The sequence below is a fragment of the Grampus griseus genome (genome assembly GCF_964374135.1).
Source record: "Grampus griseus genome assembly, chromosome: 6".
Classification (NCBI taxonomy): Eukaryota; Metazoa; Chordata; class Mammalia; order Artiodactyla; family Delphinidae; genus Grampus; species Grampus griseus.
Window position 1 is genome coordinate 5,128,451 of NC_139000.1, and position 23,194 is coordinate 5,151,644.

Below are 23,194 nucleotides of genomic sequence, written 5' to 3' on the forward strand. Positions count from 1 at the left end.
GTACGCGGGCTTCTCATTGCAGTGGCTTCTCTTGTTGCGGAGCACAGGCTCTAGGCACACGGGCTTCAGTTGTTGTGGCACACGGGCTCAGTAGTTGTGGCTTGCGGGCTCTAGAACGCAGGCTCAGTAGTTGTGGCACATGGGCTTAGTTGCTCCACAGCATGTGGGATCTTCCCGGACCAGGGCTTGAACCCATGTCCCCTGCATTGGCAGGCGGATTCTTAACCACTGTGCCATCAGGGAATTCCCGTGACTTTCAATAATTGATTTTTATTGCATGGCTGAAAACATGAAAATAAAATGTTCACCACGAGTTTAACTGTGGATACTTTTCTTATCCAGGGAACATCTATTGCACAAGCTGAGCCATCATGTGTATCTTTAAGTTGTAATGCTCTGAGCAAGATTTTACCTCTGGACAGTTGAGCTCATTTGTTTTGGGGTATAAACAGCTAAGAGAGCAAGCGACTCAGATCTTGCAGCAGACTCATTTTAGCTCTTTGATTACTGCCATTATACTGAGTGCCGTAAATGAGAAGTGGGTCAGGAATGGGGAACTTAGCCTTCTGCTCTCACTCTAATAAATGATGATGATAATAATAATAACACCAGCTTTATATATAATGTCTCATTTAATCGTCAACAAACCTAGACAAATATATTATCATTCCCCCTTTTTACAGATGATAAAACTGGGGCTCAGAGAGGTTAAGTGACTTGCCTTAAGTCACACAGCTAGGATGGGATTCGAGCCCAGACACACACATGACCTTAAGCAATAAACTCTACTTGCTGGATTGAGTCACTTTCTTCCCTGTTTTGGGTCTGAATTCCCTTCTGTATTGAGGATAGAATCGAACAGGATCATCTTCGGCCCCCAGATGCCGGCTTCTTTGATTCCCGCTTGGGCCAGCGGGAGCGGAGGTGGAGGGAGGCCGGGAGGAGCGATGAGCTGGACTTGCCGCGACGTGCGGTCCGGGCCTGCCCCGCGCCCCCATCACCACACTGACTCACTCTCTGCAGCTGGCGGGCTAGGGCCGCGAACGACGTGGAGAATCTCTGGCCAGGGCTGTGGAATGGACGGGACTCCACTCATGAGCAGAGAGGGGCGGAACAATGGAGTAACTGCCGCCTCGGTGGGTCTGTGGCCGACCGCCTGTGGGACTCTGGAAAGCCTCAAAGCCAGAGCCCGGAGGAAACGGCGGAGGAAGGAGGGGCCTGGACAGCCAGAGGGCGTGGGGCCAGCTGCTTCATCCGGGGTCTGATCGCCTTCCTCCTCCGGAAGCGGACGCGAGCCCCCATCTGTACATGGTGTGCGCCAACGCCGGCACCACAGACTCAGCCCCGCCCCCGTCCCGCCCCGCTGGGGTTTTGGTTCAGTCGAGTGATCACGCAGAAGTTGGAGCAGCAGAACGGCGGCAACCGACTACACAACGGGCAGCGCGTTTACCGTGGTCCACACCCAATGTCAGCTCCTTTCCGTGGGGGTAGACACGACAGGCATGTGAGGGCTCGGCAGTGTCCCTGGCACAACTGGGCAGGTACTGCCTCTAGAATGAACGACCACCTTGAGGGAGGACGATCACGAGAGCCAGCGGTGGACGGCCAGGGCCCAGCCGAGGGCAGGCGGGTGCGGTGCGGGGCAGGGCAGCAGGCACTGTCTCGGTTCCTTCTGGCTCCACCGCTGCCCGGCTTAGGACTCAGCAAACTGCTTACTCTCTTGGTCTCACTCTCATCTGGAAGATGTTAAGTTAAACATGCAGACAGTAATCATTCAACGAACTATCACTACTATTATCACTGAATACGAGAGAGAGGAACGTGTACTGGAAACACAACCTGCAGGAAGTAAATAAGCTATGCTTTTGTCCAGCGACACCGACGATGAAGCGAGGATGAGTTTCAAGGAAGCTGGCTCCAGCAGAAAGGTTCCACGGTAAAAGTATTTGGGAAATGGCAGACTATTGCATCTTACTGATTTACAAAGCAAATTTGCGTACTAAAGGCTCAAAAGAGTCCGATAAAAAGACGTGTTACATTTCATTCTGTCCATTCTTTTCCCCAACTTATCTGACCGTGGGACCATTCTTATTTTGGCTGAGTATACAAACGTTCCGTAGGAAACATTCTGAAGACAGAGGAGGTTTGGGGGCTAAAACCATCTCAGTCTAATTGCTTTTTTTTCCTCCTGTGAGTGATGAAGGAACAGACAAATCAGAGAACCGGGGTAGGAGGAGGAAGAAGAGACTGATCCCGGAAGCCCGGGGCCGGGAGGTACACCTGCCCCTGCTTTCCGCCCAGCAGGTGACACCCAGAAGCAGCAGGAGAGCCGGCCGATGCCCGGGAGCACTGGGCAGGCGCTCTGTGAGGAAACCAAGCGGGAACTGAAGAGAAAAGGAAAGGGTGACAGAGCCAAGCTCAGGAGGGTGCAGGACACCTGCCCCTCGTCCTCCAGGACTTTGTCTGAAGCACAACGTGGCGACCAGAGACAGAGGGACTGAGTCGCGTCGGGAGACAGGATGAGGTCAAGGAGGGGACCTCCTCCCACCTGTTGATCGGGGAGACCTCACAGAGGCGGCGTTCAGAAGCTGCCGAACAGGAAGGCGCTGACAGCCCACCTGTGCTTTTGTGTTTCCTTTTTGAGCAGGTGCCCAAAATGCAGCTGAAACTTAAACTCAGTGCCCCTCATCAACAGTTTCAGAAAGATCCCTTACCCTGGACTCACGGCAAAATCAACACAGCCGTGGGAGTGCGGGTCTCTTTCAGACGCTCCACAGGAAGAAGATATTTATAGTTATTGCCATTAACAGGTTTCTCTAAATGTGGACCATGGACCATCTGCGTGGGACTCACCTGTGAAGCTTATCGAAAACACAGCTTGAAGGGACCAACTCAGCTCTGCTGAGGCAGAATCTCAGACTGAAGTGGAGGCCTCCTGCGCCACAGCTTGGTTAAGCAGGCGCCCTCCCGGGCCCATCTGCGGTCACGGTCCCTTCTCACGGGGACATGACCCTCACACTCGCGGCTGCTCTCCGTTTGCCCCTATTTGGGGAAGGCGCAGCCCCACCGTCTCCTCCCCGGGCAGGCTGGAGCCACCGTGCATTCCCTGCCCAGCATCCTGGGAGCTTGGGTTTCAGGGGACGCATGCTGGCTGCACTCTGAGATGACCCCTGTCACCCACCAGCGAAATCGACCCCAAAAAAGGAACTCAGAGGGGCTCCCACACCAGCCATCCATTCCCTGGTGGCCGCCGCGCCCCACAGTGAGTGCCGGGGCGTTATCTGGCCGAGCTCAGCTGATACGGCCTTAGGGAGAGATGTCACATGCCACCTCGATGGAGGATTACACAGAGAATTTGAGGTCAAGGGTTTAGGCCAAACCAGCTTCTATTTATAAAAAAGAGCCTCTGGGGGGAAACATAAGCGCAGGAGATGGCTCTGTCTGGGTGCCGGTCAGGAGGAGGACACGCGGAGGCAGGTCAGCTCCTGCCATTTAGTCACGTTGCTCCCTTAAAGCAAGGCCCTCCACCGCGAGCTGTTCCCATCAACGCTCGAATTCCTTTGTCTCAAGATGGCCCTGTGTACGAACTAGGGAGAGCACACGTGGGAGGAATGAGCCCCGTGTGGACGTCTGGGGACTGGCTCTGTGGCTGGGGGGGCCTCACATGAGAACAGGTGGAGACGGGCTCTTCAGTTCCACAAAAACCAAAAAGGGTACCCGTTAAATGACTGAAGTCCAAGCTCTTTGAAGGAGGCAGACGCCCTGATTAATGGAACATACGAACAGACTCTCACTCTCCTCTCATAAACTGCACAGAAAACAGGATAAGTCACCCAGGGGCCCAATTCCGGTCTGGGATTCCTGAAACCCAACGTGCCGCACTTAGGAGACTCCTCTTCTGATGAGTGTAAGAAACTACTGCCTTCAGCCGGAGGGCGTCCAGTACCAATTTCAGTCCTACTGAATCAGAACCTGCCAGACTGGGGCTTCTGAGTTTGTACTTTACACAGAGCCCCTAGCAGAGCCAGGACCGGCAGGGCAGGCTGTGGCCCAGGGTACCTCCCCGGGGTCTACCCTCCCAACAAGCCAATAGAACCAGCCAGGTCATACTGGCTGTAATGCGACAAATTCAATCACATGGAAAACTTTTATTAACACCGTTCAAAATACAACTTTCCAATATATAAAAATCTAAATAACTGTCCCTTTCCAACCCTCCCCTGCTGATGACCCAAGCCAAAGCGTTGTCCTATCCTGAGCCTGAAAGATAACAAATTCTTATGCCTACGCTTTGGTGCAAGGCAGCAACTGGCTAGGACATCACAGGCCTAAGAACACTGCATTACAAGCACTTTAATGAGACCAAAGTCACGACCTCTAGGCCACCCTAGCCAACACTTGCCTGGTGGCATCGGGCAGTAGCAACATCTTCTCACTCCCGGGTCTACCCAAGGGTTATGTGCACTGTGGTTCATAGATAGGAGCAAGGAGTGGTCACCAATGTCACCGTCACCTACTGGAGATAAAAGCTGTTTCTCAATCAACTGTCCACCTCGCCGCCAGAGTATAAGAAATTAGCCGTGGGACACACAGAGCCCAAGAGCCAAACTGAGAGGATGAGCAGAGGTGTTCCAAGGGCAGCACACCTGTCACCAGCACCCCCTGGCAGGTTTTCCACGCCTGCCTCACAGCTACCTGTACGCTGAGGTGTTAATACCTCTTCCGAAACTCAGCTAATGCCTGCATAAGTGAGTTTCCTTCCCTCTACTCAATCACGAAGTTGACACCTTGAGGGGCCTCATACTCAATAGCAAAAAGGACGTGAAGAAAAGACACCGAGTTACGGCCTCAAAAAGGCGCTGGCCAGCACTCAACCTCTTCCCCCTGGGGAGGGCCCCAGTCCGAGGAGACCAGGGGAGACTGTCTGGGAGAAGCGCCTGCCTATCCGTAACCTATGCTGGATCCTTTTGGCAGCCGTCTTTGAAGACACATGCTGCTGGCTGATGGCAGGCTGTGCAGGTTTCTCAGACCCAGAGGAATGAGGAAACCTCTCTCCTTGGCTGTGACCTGAAAAAGCCCACATACATTCTGTATGGAAACAGGCCAAACAGTTTAATAGCGTGTGTGGGGGGGAACAACCAACACAAAATATAAAACAAAACAAGCAATCAGGCATCTCTGGAGTTTGGTTTCTGCTGTTTCTTTCGGAGTGTGTATTTCAACGAGAACGTCCAGTTCAAAGGACTGCTCCAGGGTTTCTCAGTGAAGGGGAGCTGAGAACGCAGTTGGTCACAGGAACGGAAAGGAACACCGACACCCACTCAGCTTCTCCAGCCACCAAAGCCCTGGACAGACCTGCAAGGAAGCGCCGGGAGAGGCAGATCAGCTCCTGCTCTGAGGAAGGGCTTCAGGGCTTGTGCCACTCCCTGTGTTCAAAGTTCCGGACCCTGAATTTTTAATGTCATGCAGTTCTACACAGAAGCATAGAGCGAGGATCAAAAAAATAAGACTTGGTAATCGGCTTGGAGCCCAGGAAGCTCCTGAGACACCAACACAAAATAAGCAAAAGCATCTCTCGAGTCCTGCCTTCCAGACTTTGCTCATCAGGAGGCACAATCTCCTCTCTCAGGCTCAGCCCTTGAGGAGAGGCCAAGCCGGGCACCTCCTGCCACATGCCCGAGATCAGCAAGTCCACAGAACCCAAAGCCTGCTGCCAGACCACCATGCTGCCAGGACAAGCTTTTAAACCAGGAAAAATGGGCACAGAACGTACAAACAGAGCAGAAACTAGTATTTTCACATACCACACACTCTTTCATCCTTCATTAATGACTCAAAATAACTGAAGATAGATACTTACGAGCTAGATGATCCAAAGCTAAATCCTGAAAAAGAGGAAAAGGGTGCAGTTAAAACACACACACACACACGGGACTTCCCGTGGCGCAGTGGCTAAGAATCTGCCTGACAATGCAGGAGACACGGGTTCGAGCCCTGGTCCGGGGAGATTCCACATGCCGCGGAGCAACTAAGCCCGTGCGCCACAACTACTGAGCCTGCGCTCTAGAGCCATGAGCCACAACTACTGAGCCCACATGCTGCAACTACTGAAGCCCACACACCTAGAGCCTGTGCTCTGCAACAAGAGAAGCCACCGCAATGAGAAGCCCCTGCACCGCAACAAAGAGTAGCCCCTGCTCGTCGCAACTAGAGAAAGCCCGCACAGCAACAAAGACCCAAAGACCCAACGCAGCCAAAAGAAAAAAACAAACAAAAAACCCCCAAAAAACACCACCACACACTTGGAAGACAAAGGTGGTCTCTAGGCTGCATTCTTTCCCTCCCTTTGTCTCCCTCCTCCTGCACTGCCTGCAGGTCCGGGCGGGCAGGAAGTGCTGTGGTCTTTTATTTCAGGGTTCTTCCCCCCTCCCTGGCGGGCACTGGCAGAGGGTCTTGGGTAGGCACCCTCTTACTGCTGCACCGTGCCACACAGATCCACTGCGTCGGGAAAATATGTTTTTTCTACTTCTCCCATCCACTTGCTTCCTCTTCTTCTTGAGGCCAGAGCAGCAAGACACGCGGGTTCTAGGCCTGGCTCTGCTGCTCACTGTCTGGCCCTTTGGGCAAACTGGTTCCTTGGAGTTTTTGTGTCATTTGTAAAATAATAACGATGCCTAACTTCTGTGTCTAATAAGTGTGGTGCAAGGATAAAAGCAGAATGCACACACTGTACTATGTGGAGAAGCGGAGTGTCAAACAAATGAAAGACATTTTGTAAAGTCTCTACGTCTTATTTTTATTTTTTTCTATATCTTATTTTTTGAGTCTGATTTTTAAATCAAGGTTTAGTGGAACCTGATTTTTAAATCAAGGTTATTTTGGGGGGTCCTCAAATCTTGAGAGAAAAATCAGGTCAGCCATTTCTTTACTTGGTAAGAAACAGCACAGCGTTACAAATCTAATTAAAACCTAAAAAGAACATTTTGTCTTTCAAGCACTTTTGGCTTTTAAAATACTACACTGAACAAGCAGGTAAAACCACTCATTCTTGTTTTTTTGGGCCGGGGGTGTCCAGGCATTTACTGAGGAGACGAAAGGAGGGACCACGGTGAGGGAAGAGGTCTGGCTGCCTACCTCCGCTGCCTGACCCGAAGGCGGAGAATCCCGCGCTCTGGGCCCCGAACGCAGAAGACTGTTGGGACAGCGATCCGAACGTCGGGGCGTGCTGACTGGCGAGGGTGCCGAAGGACGTGGTGTTGCTGCTGCTCCCAAACCTGGGTTCCGGCGAGAAATGAGGCTGCGGTTAAGCGTGGCCACGCGGTCACTCTGCCGCCCGACGGCCTCATCCCCCTCCCGAGTCTCAGGAAGTGAGACTCGCGTGATTCGAGGTGACTTGCTTGGTTTAAAGTGGCCGCCTCTCAGAACAAACAGCCTAGAGCCCAGAGCCAACCTTCACCTCAGCTTCGGGAAGAAAAATAAAGGGACGCCATATGAAACCCCCCTTGCCCAGTGTTTGAGTTCTCCTCCACTGTCTGGAATTCCACGTCACTGGTCCTACTCTAATGCCTCTCCTGCCTCGGGTCTCTCGTGTACGCCTGTGGGAACCCCTCAGGTGTCAGTCGGGGTCAGATACAGTTTCCCGGCCAGGGACCAGGTGACAGGCTCTTGCGGAGATTTCAAACCAAAGCTGGTACTCAGCTCTGCTGGAAAAAATGGAACCAGCCAGTCAGGATTTATGTGGGAGAGCCCCCAGCCAAGGCAGAATCTGATACTTTTTTTTTTTTTTTTTTACTAGTGAAGAAAATAGCTGGTTTCAAATAAATAAATAAAACCCTCAAGATTCCTAGTCAACCACGAACCTTCCACCAACTTTGCAGCATTATGTGCCGGGCGGTCACTGGCGAGAACAGTCAGAACCTGCCAGGATACTGGCTTAAGTCGATCCCAACTCTCCTTTAAAAGCTTTTCTTAACTTTTAAGTCTTGGGGTTTCCTGACTTCCTGGGAGAAACTTAAAAGACCCATTGGTCTCTGCACGAAATCTAAGGAGCAATACATCGACTTGCTCACTTTCCTTGAAATTCGCCGGCACTGCTGCGGCAGCATCCTTCATGGAGAGGAAAGGGCATGAATAAGGGGTCCACTTGAGTTTATTTTCAAGATAAAGATGCTTTCACCTGGCCAACCCTCATCCCATGTACCCTGACAGCTCTCCCAAACAAGCCCCTGGCTCCACTCCCCAACCCTCTAGCTTTACACATCCTGAGCCAGTGCTGAGGACAGGGACAGCGAGAGGCCTGTAAGACGTTAATCTCCGACTCCACACCTCCTTTGAAGGAGACACTTTGTAGTCATCACCACATATATTTTACTGGGAATTTGTGGTGTGGTGAAGGCTATTTTTTCCATGGGGTTTTGGTAACCAGACCGAATTTCTGGGGCCCTTAAAAGCAAATCTCTAATATGGCATTTTCAAGTGAGGATATGCACAAGGGAGTGAGAGCTGCCTTGAAGGCTGAGCAGTCGTGGAGACTCTGAAACACGCACGGGGCCCAGGCAGTGCCTAAGGAAGCTGGCCCAGGGGACTGTGCACCGAAGACCCACTCTGGGGGTCTGGGGCGGAGCAGGGGACACAAGGAGTTGTTTGCTCAAGGACAATGGGCCTTCTGCACAACAATCCCAAGAGGAAAGAATGTGATTAGAAACTGTTCATTCAGAGTCTCCTAACAGAAGTCACCACACAAGGGGCAATCCTGGCTGTACAGCAGCCACGGTGAGACTGTTTCTCTTCCTCTAACCAACCCTGTAGCTCCACCAGGAGAACAGGGATCTGCCAGCCACGACGCCACGTATCAGGGGACAGCAACACGGCGGACGTCCACCGCGTACTGGACAGAGTCTGCCTTGGAAGACACGAACCTTCCCCTGGAGACAACAGGAATCCTGGAGCGACTGGTTTGCTGATTTCAAGGGAGGGGCTTTCAGCTCAGTTGAGAGTAGGGGAAACAGAAGAACTTTCTTTTCAAAGCAGCAGTACTGGGCCCCAGTGCTTCTGCTGACCTGAGCCTGTGGGTTTGCCCAGGCCTCTATGGGGGGCTTACCCGAATCCTCCCGCGCTGGCGGCCGCGGTACCCTCTCCGAACACTTTGCCTCCCGTCGAGCCCAGAGGGCTTGTAAAGGCTGGGGCTGAACCGAATGCTGGCACCCCTCCAAACCCAGGGGATCCCCCAAAAGTAGGAGGGCTGCCAAACACTGGAGCAGCACCGAAGCCACCTGAGCAAAACAGAGGCAAACAAACAGAAACAGGGAGAAAGAAAGAAGGAGACAGGAAAAGAAGACAATGAGCAGTGAGAAACCAAATCAAAAGAGGGAGGAGAAAGGGGAAAGTACGTTAGAAACTCAGATTCAAAACACTACAGCAAAGGGCAACACCCTTTCTACCAGCAAAATAACAAACCCAAACCCAAACCCAAACCCAACCCAACCCGCCACCCCCTCCATTTCTAGCAGAGGGGTCTGGGGTCCATGTAGGAGAGCTCCTTGGAGTTCTAAGAATCCAGCAGACTCCATGTTTGTCTGCGAGCTCCCTGGCCCTCCCAGAGGCAAGCTGGACTCATCAGCTCCAAGTCTCGTGAGATCCGACTGCCACCAAGAACCAACCCCACGCACGGCAGACCCCCGCCCAGACCCTCTGCCATGTTTTGAGACTCCTCACTGAAAAGTCATGCTCAAAAGCGCCGATCCCTACCCAGCTGTCAAAGTGGTCAGAGTTTATTACTTATCATCACATAGGCAAGGCATCTCGCTTCATGGAAACACAAATTATAAAATTAGAGGCTCAAATCCCCTCTCAGGGAGAATCTGCGAGCCGGGTTACAGAGGAGATGGAGAGGCTGACGCTCGGCCAGGTGCTTTTTACTTATTTAGAGCCTGAGAGCTCTCACATCTCTCACAGGAGTCTTTCTCTCCCTGTACAGAAGAATTTTTAAAAAATGCTCTCTCTGCAGTCAGGAACTACTCCTCAATAAAAAAGCACGCCGTTTCTTGTCTGGAGGAAGGCTGCTGCATAAATGTGATAAGGCAATCAATCAGCCGGGAGGAGAGCCCTGAGTCCACGACCCCCTGGGCAGGCTCCCAGCGCTCTCACTCACGTGGACACAGGCCTGCAGGGGTGGCACGCATGCAGGTGACCGCACAGGAAGGGCCAGGCGTGCCCAGGCCACCTCCCCTGATTGCCGGATGCCCATCAGGCGGGAAGACAGAAGGTCCTTCCCTAACTGTTCCTTCTGCTCCTGGGGAGGGTTCCCAAACCCCAAGATACTGCATACATCACTCTAGGCTATTAGCAGAGACACTTGCTGAGTATCTATTGAGCAGAACAGAGCAAAACGGTACAGGACGTGTGCTCTAAAGGGCAGCATTTCTTACAGTGACCATCGGCCCAGGAGCTACATGCTGAAGGGAGGAGTGGTGGCCCAGGCAGAGCCAGGAGGCGATTTGCCCAGGGAGACGGGGACCTCATTCTCGTCCCTTCAGAAAGTGAATCCCGTTGACAGAGGGATCACTCAGGCCTTCTTACTATGAGCGTAATCACAGCACAAGCTTCGGCCACCTGCAACAGGGAAGATCAACCGCTGGACACGAAAAGCTGTCAGCTGAACGCCTTAGTTAGCTGCTACTTTGTGGTTCAATCGTTTGGTTATTTACCATGAACAACAGAAGCACAACTGAGAAGGTGCTTTCTGTGCGGGCTCACGTTTGGGTTTACATTCTGTATTTTAAAACCTTGAGTGAAATTCCAAGCCATGATAATGGAGACTGTTGGGTTACAAATATAACAGACTGGAAAAAAAAAAAAAGTGCTAAAAAACCCTTGCAGTTGAATTATTTAAGACTGATCACAGATCTGGTTACACTTTCTTCCTGGACACACAGGCCTTTATCTAGTGCCTTGTACTCAATAGTGTTCAGAGTTCTTGGTGGAAGGTGAGTGAAAAATGAGAAGTCACAATGATACAGAAAGTATACTGGACAGGAAGGGGAGGAGATTAAGCGCACACATGCATGCGTGCGCGCGCGCGCGCACGCACACACACACACACACACACACACACACACACACACACACACACACACACACAAAATGCCCCCAAAACAACGAATCCATGTCACAGCTATGTGAAACAGAAGAGAATGGTCACTTGGGCTTTATTTCTGGAGACAGGCAACTCACTCCTGATGCTAGGGGGGTTCCAATTTTATTAGATGCTTATATTTTTTCTCCTCCAGAAGAGACAGAAATTTAGTAGCACTCAATGATAATAAGATTTCTGATTTACTGAGGGCCCTCCACGTGCCAGGTGCTGTACACCAGTTTGTTTCAATCCTCCCAACAAACCTGGGACTCCCTCCTTCACAGGTGAGGACCCCGAGGCTCAGAGAACATGTCTCTCATCTACGCTGAGCCAGCTGGTGAGCAGTAGAGCTGGGATTGGAACAGGGCTGAGTGACTCACAAGACTACCCATCCCCTCACCACTACATGCCACGCTGCCCCCTGCCACTACCACCAAATCCAGCAACTCCACTGACAGAGCAGTGGGGTGACCCCAGTGGACTGGGGGTGGCAGGAAGGTCATTTTCAGTCTGTCCCACTTCCTGTTCTCTCCTCAAATGATCTCCAGTGGTATTATTTTCTACTGCAACTGTACTCAAGGGAGGATGGGCACTTTTGGGATTTCAGAGACCCATCCAAACCATCAATCTAAAAATCCCTCGAGACCTCAATCTAGGTGGTTTCATGGGGCAAGTAATCAAATAGGAAAAATATTCTGAAACATGGGAGGACACATTTTCTCTCAGACTGCAAAAATAAAAGGGGCAAATTCTCAGATCAACTGGGACATGATCCCAGGATAAGGAACAACATAGAAGATAAACACAAGAATCGAAGAAAACATGATCAGGTTCCTGAAAAAGTAAATTTAAAAGTCTTGATGATTAATAACCTAAAATTTCTTAGTCAAATAATATTTGCCTTGTCAAGCAGAACCAAAACCTTTGTAGCACTTTCATTTTTAAATCATTCACTGCAGGGAAGGGTGGCGGCAGAATAAAGCTGTGATGCTCATTTCTAGTCCATTTTAGATTCTAGGAAGGAGTTTAAAAAAACTAGCACTCATAGACTAACCCAGCCCAGGCACGGGTCTGAGTAAAGGTGCACAGTGCATGCAGAAACCTCAGCAATTTCGGTTCTAAAAGGTGGGATTCCAGGTACTAATTTGGGGCAGTTCTGCTCCTCAGTCAGAGCCACCCAGGCATCTGCTCCTCGGGTAGGGTCCTTCCTCTGCAACCCCCCCCATAAATTCAGATACACACAAGGGAGAAGTATCCTGCCCGCTCACCTGCGGGGCATTTGCTTTATTTTGAAGAATTGCTTGCTCAGCAAATATCCTCCCCCTTGACCCCCTGCCTTAAAAAAGTCTTTTCACACAATCTTCCACACAACAAGGGCAGGTATGCACAGATCCCCTCTGTAGATCTCAGAGACAGAAATAGGATAGAGGGGCAGCTGACAGAGATGAAGTACGGTTTTGCAGGTAAACATATATTGTTCTTTAAAATTTTTAATTATAAGTGTAATAATACATGATTGTAAGAAGCCACACAGTTTATAAATGTATACTTTAAAAGTAATGCTGGGATAAAAAGCAGTACTGTAACGTTCTTTATTCCTGACTACATGGGTATATTCCAACTGCAAAAATTAATTGAGCTGCAGAGTTATGATATGTGGATACTGTATATGTACAGGAATATCAATACATTTATGTATGTTACACTCACAAGTACAAAAACAAGTGATTTGGGAAGGAGGACAAATGATATAGACATAAGAAATTAAATAAATAATCTGTCTTGCCCATCACAGGTAATGGGCATCCAAGCAAATCTGACTTAGGATGCTTTCTTGTTTCTATTTCAGTTATCACGGTCTTATATGTTCCCTCACTTTGGTTGTTAAATGCAACTAAGTATTTCTTCCCTAAGAAAACATGACGTTCTCTTCAGGGCTGCATGCTGTGCATTCTGTGCTTTTTAACATGTCTCAGGAGACCTAGAACAGCGTCAGAAACGTAGTAGATGCTCGATAATTAGAAAATGAATTTTGGGGAAAAGGTCCCTTCATCCATACTCCATACTCTCCCCTGAGAACACCCCAGAGAGCTCTCCTTCCAGAGGTCTATGCAATGTTAAATACGCATCTAACAATAACCACAGCTAACAGGCATAGGAGTACCTGTTTTACTTGGAGTGGAAAACCCAAAGCCTTGGGAGGCCACACTTCCTCCTCCAGAGCTAAAGGTGCCAGCAGGTTTCTGGTCTCCAAATGATGAGCTGGCAAAGCCACCAAACGTCTTGGCTCCACTGTTTCCAAAAAGGTTAGAGGTATCTGAAGAGATGAAGAACACGCATGAGGGAGATCAGAGGGAGAAAAATGTCCTTATCTGCTTCTCAGAACAGAGGGGGAAGGAGCCTCACTAGGTGTCTGCGGAGAAGGGAATGACGGAGAAGTCGAGGATCCAAGGTCGCTGAGACGACCTTGTGTGCCGCGGCATGTGGGATCTTCCCGGACCGGGGCACGAACCCGCGTCCCCCGCATCGGCAGGCGGACTCTCAGCCACTGCGCCACCAGGGAAGCCCTGCATGCATCTTGATGACAAGTCTTTAATCATTCCGGTGCTCAGGCTCAGGACTTCCTGTCGTGATTCTACAGGCACAAAACAACGGGGCCGCAACAGGTCCCAGTGAAGAGGCTCTTCTGCAGAAAGGTACCTGCGTGCCCACAGGTATCACAGGTATGTCCAACACAGGACCAACCCCGCAGCTGCACACGAGACCATTTGCTTCTGAAGAACAGGGCTGGTTTTCATGGATCTCCTCGTAGGAAGACCAACTTCAAATTTTGTCAAACTAGAGAAAACAAAGAGAGAATCCAAACCGAGCGCGGTGGCTTCCAGCGTTCTGCTTTTACCGTCTAGCTGGGCATGCTTGCCACTGCTTGATCTGTGCAGAGAACGGCAGACGAAACAGGAAAAACCCTGCTGCTCCTACCTCTGATCTGATAGGAGCTAGGCATGCTCTGAGAATGTAAGGGGCCAGCAAGACTTCCAGTCTGATTTCCTCTTTCTAAGAGGTTCAGTTAAGCCCTTGACCTTTCAGAGGCTTATCTAGTGGGTCGCTCCTGCAGCTACACACTGAATCGGCTCCAAGACTTAAAGGAAAAACGGAAATGAGGGACTTTCCTGGTGGTCCAGTGGTTAAGAATCCGCCTTCGAATGCAGGGGACACAGGTTCGATCCCTGGTCGGGGAACTAAGATCCCACACGTCGCGGGGCAACTAAGCCCGTGCGCTGCCAACTACCAAGCCCGCACACTCTAGAGCCTGCGAGCCACAACTAGAGAGCCTGTGTGCTGCAACTACTGAGCCCGTGCACTGCAACTAGAGAGAAGCCCGCGTGCCACAACAAAAGACCCCACATGCTGCAACGAAGATCCCGCGTGCCGCAACTAAACCCCACTGGAGCCACATAAATTAATTAAAAAAAAAATAAGGAAGTGAACTACTAAAAACCAAGATGGGTGAGAAGTATTTTGTTACAAGAAATGTGAATCTGACAGGCAATGTATAAACAGCCAAAGTCAAATACACAGAAGTGCTTGGAGAGAGTACAAACAGCACACTAAGTAACAGGAATTTTTCTTTAACTCTTTTCCGGGGGGAGAGGGGAGGGATAACTCACATTTCCCCACCATGTTTGGATGCATGTTTTATTAAAATGAGTTTGCACCCACAGTAAGGCAGCAAGAAGCTCTGCTGAAATGGGATCACTGCCCAAAGCCACAGGCATGGACAGGAGGCTGAAATGACGTGCTCCGGGGCATTGACTCCATGTCACCAAGCGAGGCCTACAAGCACCTGCACAGGCCAGTCTTCCCCCAAGCCTGTCAGGCGCTCAAGGAGAAGGTGACGGAAAGGAAAAGAGTGGAGGGCGAATAACTCTGCAAGTCGGGCCGTCTGCAGAGGTGGTCTACCACTAGTCCGTCAGCGCCAGGGTCTCTCATCTCGCTCTGCTGCCAATCCCACCCCAGTGTGAGATGCAACTCCGTTACTACTTCCGCTTGCAGTGCTCTTGACCTGCAGGCCAAGAAGTGAGGAGCCTCACCTCAGGGACACAACCACCTCAAATGTCTGTAGGCACCAATAACACAGAGCCTCGGACCACCGCAGGCTCACCTGCTCTGTAAAGCTATTGCTGACAGTGTGGGAGCTGGGCTGTGAGTAGGTCAGGCACTGAGAGCAGGAGTGGATAACGGATTCCTTTTCACCACCTTCACATACGGTCGCACGGGACTATATACCCTCCGGGAGAGTCTGCAAAATGCCCTCCTGAGCAGTCTGATCCTTCCCCTAGTGAGCCGGCTGAAGGTTACACCAGATTCCTCCAACGGCAGTACAAAACCAGGCTTCTCAGCCATTCCTTTTATTTGGTATTTCAAGAACAGAGGACTGCAATTTTCTGACTTTGTTAGCGCTACCAAGGCAAAAATTCCAAATAGCAAACAAATTCAAGTACAAGATTAGAGGCTAGAGCTCCTCTTGGAGAAATCAGAAATACAGAGATGAAATGATTTTACTGGGACAGTGCTGGAAGACAAATTCTAGAGAAGTCAGAGAACATTTAGAAGTCTTCGGGCTTCTTTATCCCTTTATCCTTTAAGACTCCTTTGTCTTTAAGATGTTCACAGATATGACAGTGGAATAAATGAGCTGTGCAGTCAGCCCTGGCTTCGAAAACCTAATAACTGTGGGGCAAGGTCTTAACCTTCCCAAGTCCCAGTTTCCTCATACATATAATGGGACAGCCACTGTGCCCAGGCAAGGCTGCTGGGAAGACTGAATGAATTAATGTATGGAAAGCCCCTAGTCAGGCATAAGGTAGCCCTAGAAAATAGGACTTCCCTCTCTGTTTAACTTACCTCCTGCCAATCATGTTTCCTATCCCAATCAAGTTCAATACAATAAAACAGAGCAGGTCAGCTGCAGAAAGTTAAACCCTTTTCATTTTGCAAAGATCACTAGAATCAAGCCATTCAAGTTGTAACAGCTGTCATTTGTAGTCTCCAAAGGAGCTCTGCATGTTGAAACATTTTAGGATTTATTTAAGCTGCTCTGAAACAAAGTAGCATTAAACGATGGGATGTCTGCTTCTCTCTGTCTCTATGGCCAACAATGTGCTTCTCAGTTTTCTCCTAGTGGCTCCAAAATAACAGTCTCTGGCTCTTGAGAATATGGTGTCTTGGCTGTTGGAACAATATTTCACTGTGGAAGAGACTTCTTCACTTGTGAACTAGCCAGTAAGAAAGCCTGTCTCTGCAGAGCCACCGGATGACCTCCACTGGGGGTTCCAAGAATGGGTCACAGTGGCATCCGCTTTGGGCTTCCCCCCACTGGTGCAACGTGGATCCTCCATGGTCTTTTATTTGGCAAAAACACTAGCAAAATCCAACAACAGGGTCTGACCCAATTTAAATTAAATGATACTTGATATAAATAACATCACAGAGACCAGGTCCCACGTCATTCTGCAGGTCTAAAGTCACTAGACGAGAATTCAACACACACTGAGAAGGCAGTTCTCAGGAAGCCCTCGTCCAGGATACCTTCCCAAGACATTCTCTTAAAGAACAGTAGTAGAAGGAGCCTTGTGGGACCAAAGGATTCTCATCAAATGACTCCTTCATCCTCACACAAACATGTCTTTCAAGCCCCTATGCAGAAAGAATGTGCTGAGAACTGTTCTCACCAGTGTCTTTAGGACAAGACTCAAGGAGGCAATAGGGCCTTACAGGTAGCAATTCACAGGACCCCCAGGGGTTAACTGTATCTATGGTAGAGTCTCGGGGAAGAGAGAGAGAAGAAACCTTTCTAGTGTGAGCTTCTGGATATAGAACACGCCAGCTCCAAGCACCAATGTTCCTAGCTTGTCTTTCTCGATCAATGCATAGTTCCAATTACTCCTCAGGCCTAAAGAGGGCAGCTCCAGGACCAGGCAGCCTGGGGCCTAAATGTCACCAAGGGAACTGCTGGCCGCCCAATCTGTGCTCAGATATCTATCTGCAGGGGAGCATGTTCGATGCCATGCGGAGTGATCACAAGGGCTGTCAGACAAGGCGCATGGGGAGGTATTCCATTCCATGGCGAGGCCAGACGATCTCAGCAGGCAACACAGTGGATCAGAGCTCTGCACACATGCCGGGATGAAACCCTCCTTATGCCACTTAATGGCTGTTACCACTGGAAGTCAACATTCCCACTCTGAACCTACTTCCTTATTGGTAAAATGGGGACGGCCACATCTGAAAATACTGTTGTGAGAGGTGATTAGACCGCACACACTGAACAACTGGCGCACAGCAGGTGATCAGTAAAGATGAGTTCCCTTCTGCTGATGGCTCGTGAAAGAACAGAGCATAAGGGCTGCAGGATTCCAGAGAGGGAGAGATCACTGTGCATCCTTGTGACCTTTCGGCCACGCTGCAGAGGAAGACGTACATTCATGCTGAAAGGAACGGCAGGTTCAGAGGAGCGGCGTGTGGGAAGCAGTGTGAACCCTGGCACTGAAGCAGGGAGAAGTGAGGGGGTGTGTGTGTGAGCGCGTGCGCAGGCGAAGGAATTCGAAGTCAGAAAAGTGTGTCAGGGCTCATGGAGGGCCCTGCATTATAGCCCAAGGAGTTGGTCTGGACTTGGTTAGTGGGACATTGCCAAAGGGTTCTGAGTAGGGAGAGTGGCAAAATAAAAGAGTTTTAAGACATTCAATTTGGTAAAGGTTTCTAGACCACAGTGTAGGAGACAGCAGGCAGAGAGGGGAGTCTGGAGACTCCTGTGATAACGTGGATGACAATGGGGACACACCTCTCGATGACAGGGAAAAAGGAGAGGGAAAGAGCAGGGAAGGAAGTGTTTGGCAGGCAGGAAAAGAGCCGGGAGCCCATCCACACAGGGCAGGAAACTGTGCTGCTCAGAGGATCACACACCGCACGGTCGCCCGAAGAGAAAGAGGCCGCCCCTGTGACCTGCAGAAAGCGTTCTCAGTTCTGTGGCGAGGCCAGTGTCCTCCCCAGGGGCCTTCCAGCTCCTTCTCCACTGTTCCTTCCTCTCATCCTGCACTTGGTCCTCAGGGCTACAGAAGCTCTTGTCCGTTTCACTAGCAAATTACGCAGTTTTAAAAACCAAAAAAATGCTAAATCTTTCCTGCATACTTTCAAATTCACTTAAACTTCCCTTAAATGTGAAAGTAAACTGCTGGTTTACAACAGCTGACGTTTAGGAGATGAAGACCTGCAGGTGTCTGGTATCAAGAACAGATATATGTTTATTTTAAACCAGAATTAAAGAATTAGAAACAATGGTGTGCCTACGAACAACAGGTCGGGGCTGGGCAGGGGGCGTCTGTCCCCGATCTGTAGCACTGTCCAGTTACTGTGGTGTACATAACTACTCCCTGATGTCACTGAACAGGGAGCTGGGGAGAAACGTGCAAGCTGGCTCTCCTGAGCCGGTACAGGCCAGCTCCAGCCCAGCACTGAGAGAAGGCCATTTTCTGCCAGGTAAGAGCCACGGCATTAAAGGTGAATCTGACAGGAAGAAAGGATTTCTTACAAAGATATGACACACCCACGTTTTAACAAAATAGGCTAGTAACACAATCTTGCAGACAATAATCTGCCCATGGGACAAACCCACATTTCTCACTAGCATGTTTTATCAAATGCCTGTTCTGTGCCAGACGCTGTGTTTGGCACCTTATGCACGATCTAGCTGAGTTCTAGGTCTGCCACTTTCTGGCTTTGTAACTAAAAATCACCTAACCGTTCTGGCTTGTTTCTTGATTGGAAAAGGGAGACTGACACCCGAGGATCGTGTTTTCAAAGTACGTGTTATGGAGCCCTGCAGTTGTGTGCTGATAGCTGGGAAAAAGATGGGGAAACCACCCAGGAGTATTGCTGGTTCTTGGCCCCTGCTTCTGAATACCCTATTTTTCTCTGTTCTGTGTATAAGGATTCTGCGTAAGAGTTCATCTGCAGAAACGGCTTCTGAAAACTGTTACTAGGCTTGACTTCTAAGATCCCTTCATTCAAGGGTACTAAATTCCTCCTAGCAGAACACAAACTTCTGATTATATAATTTCACAAGTTTAAAGCTATGTGTGTCTTCACTATAATCTCTCCTTATATATTACTAGATGAACAGTGACATCAAAGTAACTGATCTGTGACTCCAGGAGTCTCAGCAAAGAGTTTTGCTTTTTAACTACATGAGCCTTAATATCAAGGAAACATCTGTTCTGTCTATGGAACACGAGCTCTCGCATGAAGATCGCGTATAGCACAACAGAAGAGAGAAGCTTCTGGTAGAGCGTATTAAACAAGAGAAGCTAAGATGAAGGTGACAGGTGCCCGACTTCCCATCTCAGTCTCTACTGGCAGCAGGATATATATTTTTAGAAGATTTAAACAAACACATTTCTTTCATTTCCAACCATGAACAGACATCAACAAGGAATCAGCTGGAGAAGAAAGTGCCGGCAGAAAGATACAGCTTCATTTGAAAACAAGACGAAAACGTAAGAGATGAGAAATAATGACGGCTTCAACTTTTGTGTGACATTTCTCTACAGTAGCTGAATTTTAAAGCAAATTCAAAGAGAGTCCAACACAAATGAAAATCCAGATGCTCCTTCAAGCACACCCAGCTGGTTCTGCTGCTCTTTTACGCCTGTCTGCTTGCATTCATTTCAAGTCATTTCAATCCTAAGAAACAGAGCAATTTGGGCCTTGGGAGAGAAGAGGGGAGTAGCTCAATACACAGATCCTCTCTCCCTGCAGCTCTGATGTCTTTCCATGATTATATAGGACATCTCATTAGAAAACCAAAAATAAAAAACAAAATCAAAACAGATCACACTGCTTCGGGGTAGATATTTTAAATGGGCCTTCTAGACCTTTCTTTCCTGTCTACACTTGTCACTGAAGCTTTGATAACACCACGAGGATGACGATGACGTCAGGGGACCAAGAGACTGGGAAAACTTTCTTAACTTACTTGGGGTGGCTGTAGCTCCAAAGCCCCCGCTGGCCGAGCTGAATGGGTTTTTGTTGGCTGCGTCTTGGCTGGGTTTCCCTCCAAGGCCACTGAAGAAACCTCCCCCTCTTCCAGTGTTTCCAGACCCAAACACGCTGCCGCTGGAAGAGGACGACTGCTAAAAAACAAAAGGGACAGGAAGCACGATAAGATGAGAGGTCACGGTAAAATGGCAGGCCACATCCACGGAGAGGAGGCACTCACAGCTGCGCAAGTGGAAGAAGCAAGAGAACGCTGATTAGTTCTGGTGCAGATGCTCTAACACCCACAAAGGAAGCTGAGCTCTGCACAGGAACACTCTCTACAATCACAAGTTCTCAAGTTCTTCTATGTGCACAGTTCTCTGAAAACATCATTTATGGTAGGTGGGAGTTTTAACAGTTCACCTGCCCTGCTGCCTGCAGTCTCTGCTGGACATGACGCCAGGGGCAGGAAAACCAAACCCTCAAAAGCGCCCCCAAATGCGAAAGTTTAAAAACATGTCTAGGTTATGATGAGCACCAATTATTTTAATTCCTCTAGTGTTTGGCTGACCTCATCAGCAACCGACGATAAGGGATTCACACTGTCTTTTCTCCCAATTTGCGCGCTTTTATTTCGTAATGACTTCCCCAGTACTGCAGAAATGAGCTTAAATTAGCTCCACTGTTGAAACGATGACCACAGCTGAATTCTGTCCAAGTTTGCAAATCTTATGCTCAGAGGATGGTGAGCACGTGCTGACACAAAGCTGTATCAGGCACCACACACTGTATTTTTGTTTAGAAACTGGTTCTTTAAGGGAGACCAGGGCTAGATTTGAGGGACAATTAATGATTAGTTAAGTATGATATCTCCCTGGCTGATAACGTGGAATACGATGGGCCATTAGAAATGGGTCGCTGTGCACAGGAACCTTACAGGAGTCCCTTCAAAGGGGAGGGGGGGGAACCAGAGAAGTGTACAAGTCCCTCTTCTTTCTGGCAAAATAAACCACCCACCTCAAAACAGTGAGTGAAATATCAATAAATGAGCTAGGAAGGTAGTGCCCTTCAGAAAAGTGCCTAAAATGTAATTTACACGCTCAAAAAATGGTTGCTGTTCAGTATTTTGACAATGACGATAATGAACCAATGACCGAGCACTTTCTCTGTGCTAGGCACTTTTCTACGCACTTTACAAATAATTATTTAATCCCCACAACGGTCAAACCTCTAGCAGCCTGCCCCTGAAACATGCCCCAGCACATCCCTGCTCTGAGCCCCCGTACCGTGACTTTCTGCCTGGACCATATGACAACTTTATTGACGTTCTGCTTCGCCTACAATCTGTGTTCACACAGCAGCTAGATCCTTGAAAATGGCAGTCAAAACATTTCACTCCTGCTTACAAGTTCTGAAAGATACACATGACTTGGCCCCATCCATCTCTTGGCATCGTCTTCTATCACCCCCCGCACTTGGTACAGTCACACCAGTCTTTTGTGCCTTGGACACGACAAGCTAATTTTTACCTGAGGGCAACATACTTAACGTACTTGCCTAGGTCTCTCTCCTTTTCTTTTTCCCTCTTTAAACTTCTTTAAAAACAACAGGAACTGTTTACTACAACCATTTAATGACGAGTAACAGCTTTTTAAAACTTGGAATGAAATCCAACCATAAGAGCACAGGCTTTGATAACTAGTAAACTGACTTTCAAAGGAACGAAGATGTGACAACTACGCATGCACGCGGAAAACAGAAAATATCAGGTTTCTTGGCTGACTTCCACGCATCAGGCTGAAACATAGGAAACTGCCAATATACGGACATTTTTGCCCTACAAGGAAAAAACCAAAACAAAAACCCCACCGAACGCAGCAATTTCAGATGGCTCAACTCATTTTTTAAAACATCATTTGAGGGCTTCCCTGGTGGCGCGGTGGTTGAGAGTCTGCCTGCCTATTCAGGGGACACGGGTTCGTGCCCCGGTCCGGGAAGATCCCACATGCCGCGGAGCGGCTGGGCCCATGAGCCATGGCCGCTGAGCCTGCGCGTCCGGAGCCTGTGCTCTGCAATGGGAGAGGCCACAACAGTGAGAGGCCTGTGTACCGCAAAAAAACAAACAAAAAAAACCCCATCATTTGAAAAGTAATGGATATCTGCAGAAATGAATAGAAATGGGTAGCACTTCACTGAAGTGAATGTGAATCGACAGTTATTGCATCCTCAGAAGCGGGTTAGAGTATTCCATTCATTTTAACTACAATAAATAACAATAGTTTTTAAAACTTTAAATTATGGAAAATCTCAAAAGTATAGATGGAGGAGCATAATGAACCCATGTACCCATCACCCAGTTTCACCCGCTAACTCACAGCCAGTTGAGTGTTACCTAGAGCCCCATTTTCTTCCCCTCAGCCTTTATTAGTAGGAAGTAAATCCCAGACATCTCACCATTTCATCCATGGATCTTCCAGCATAAAGCTCTGAAACATGAACCATAACCATAATAACATTATCGTGTCTAAAAAATTAATTCCTTTATATCATTGAATAGAGAGCTAGTGTTCAAGATCCAGCCTAATAAGGTTGCCAAAAAACCCTGTGAATCTCGTCCAGCCTCCAGACCCAAGCACCATTTCACAGGAAGTAACAGGGTGCTACACTGCAGGGATCTCCAAAGGACCAACGATCTGCTTTGTTCATCAACTGTACTATGAGGGGAAATAAAAGAGAGGCGGTCCTGAGAGGGCAATTTATAGATACAGAGGCTGCAGAGAACTACCAGCCGATCTCAGTGAGTGAGGCTGACTTGATCCTGATTCAAAGAAACAAACGTAAAAACAGACATTTATGAGACTTCTTCAGAAAGGCATTTCCGGACTATCGAACCTAAATCAGCTTCCCTGATTACTGCCACATCATCCTGCTTTACTGTCTTCATAGTACTTAAATTAACTATTTGAAATGAAACTGTTTTAATAAAGACTGACACCCCTCCCCACCCCGCCAAATGTAAGCTCTATG

General features: G+C 49.0%; 1 protein-coding gene across 4 annotated transcripts in view; it reads right to left on the reverse strand.

Annotated features, from left to right (window-relative positions):
• Positions 1-4,165: 4,165 nt before the first annotated feature.
• Positions 4,166-23,194, reverse strand: part of NUP214 (nucleoporin 214) — a 101,245-nt gene continuing 82,216 nt past the window's right edge. For all 4 annotated transcript variants that reach the window (XM_082656226.1, XM_082656225.1, XM_082656224.1 and 1 more), the window contains 6 exons: positions 20,166-20,322; positions 13,299-13,451; positions 9,101-9,272; positions 7,135-7,274; positions 5,861-5,885; positions 4,166-5,355 (listed from right to left, as the gene is read on the reverse strand). In XM_082656226.1, the coding sequence (XP_082512352.1) occupies positions 5,322-5,355; positions 5,861-5,885; positions 7,135-7,274; positions 9,101-9,272; positions 13,299-13,451; positions 20,166-20,322 (681 nt within the window). In that variant the 3' untranslated portion in view covers positions 4,166-5,321. The remainder of the gene's footprint in view (positions 5,356-5,860; positions 5,886-7,134; positions 7,275-9,100; positions 9,273-13,298; positions 13,452-20,165; positions 20,323-23,194) is intronic.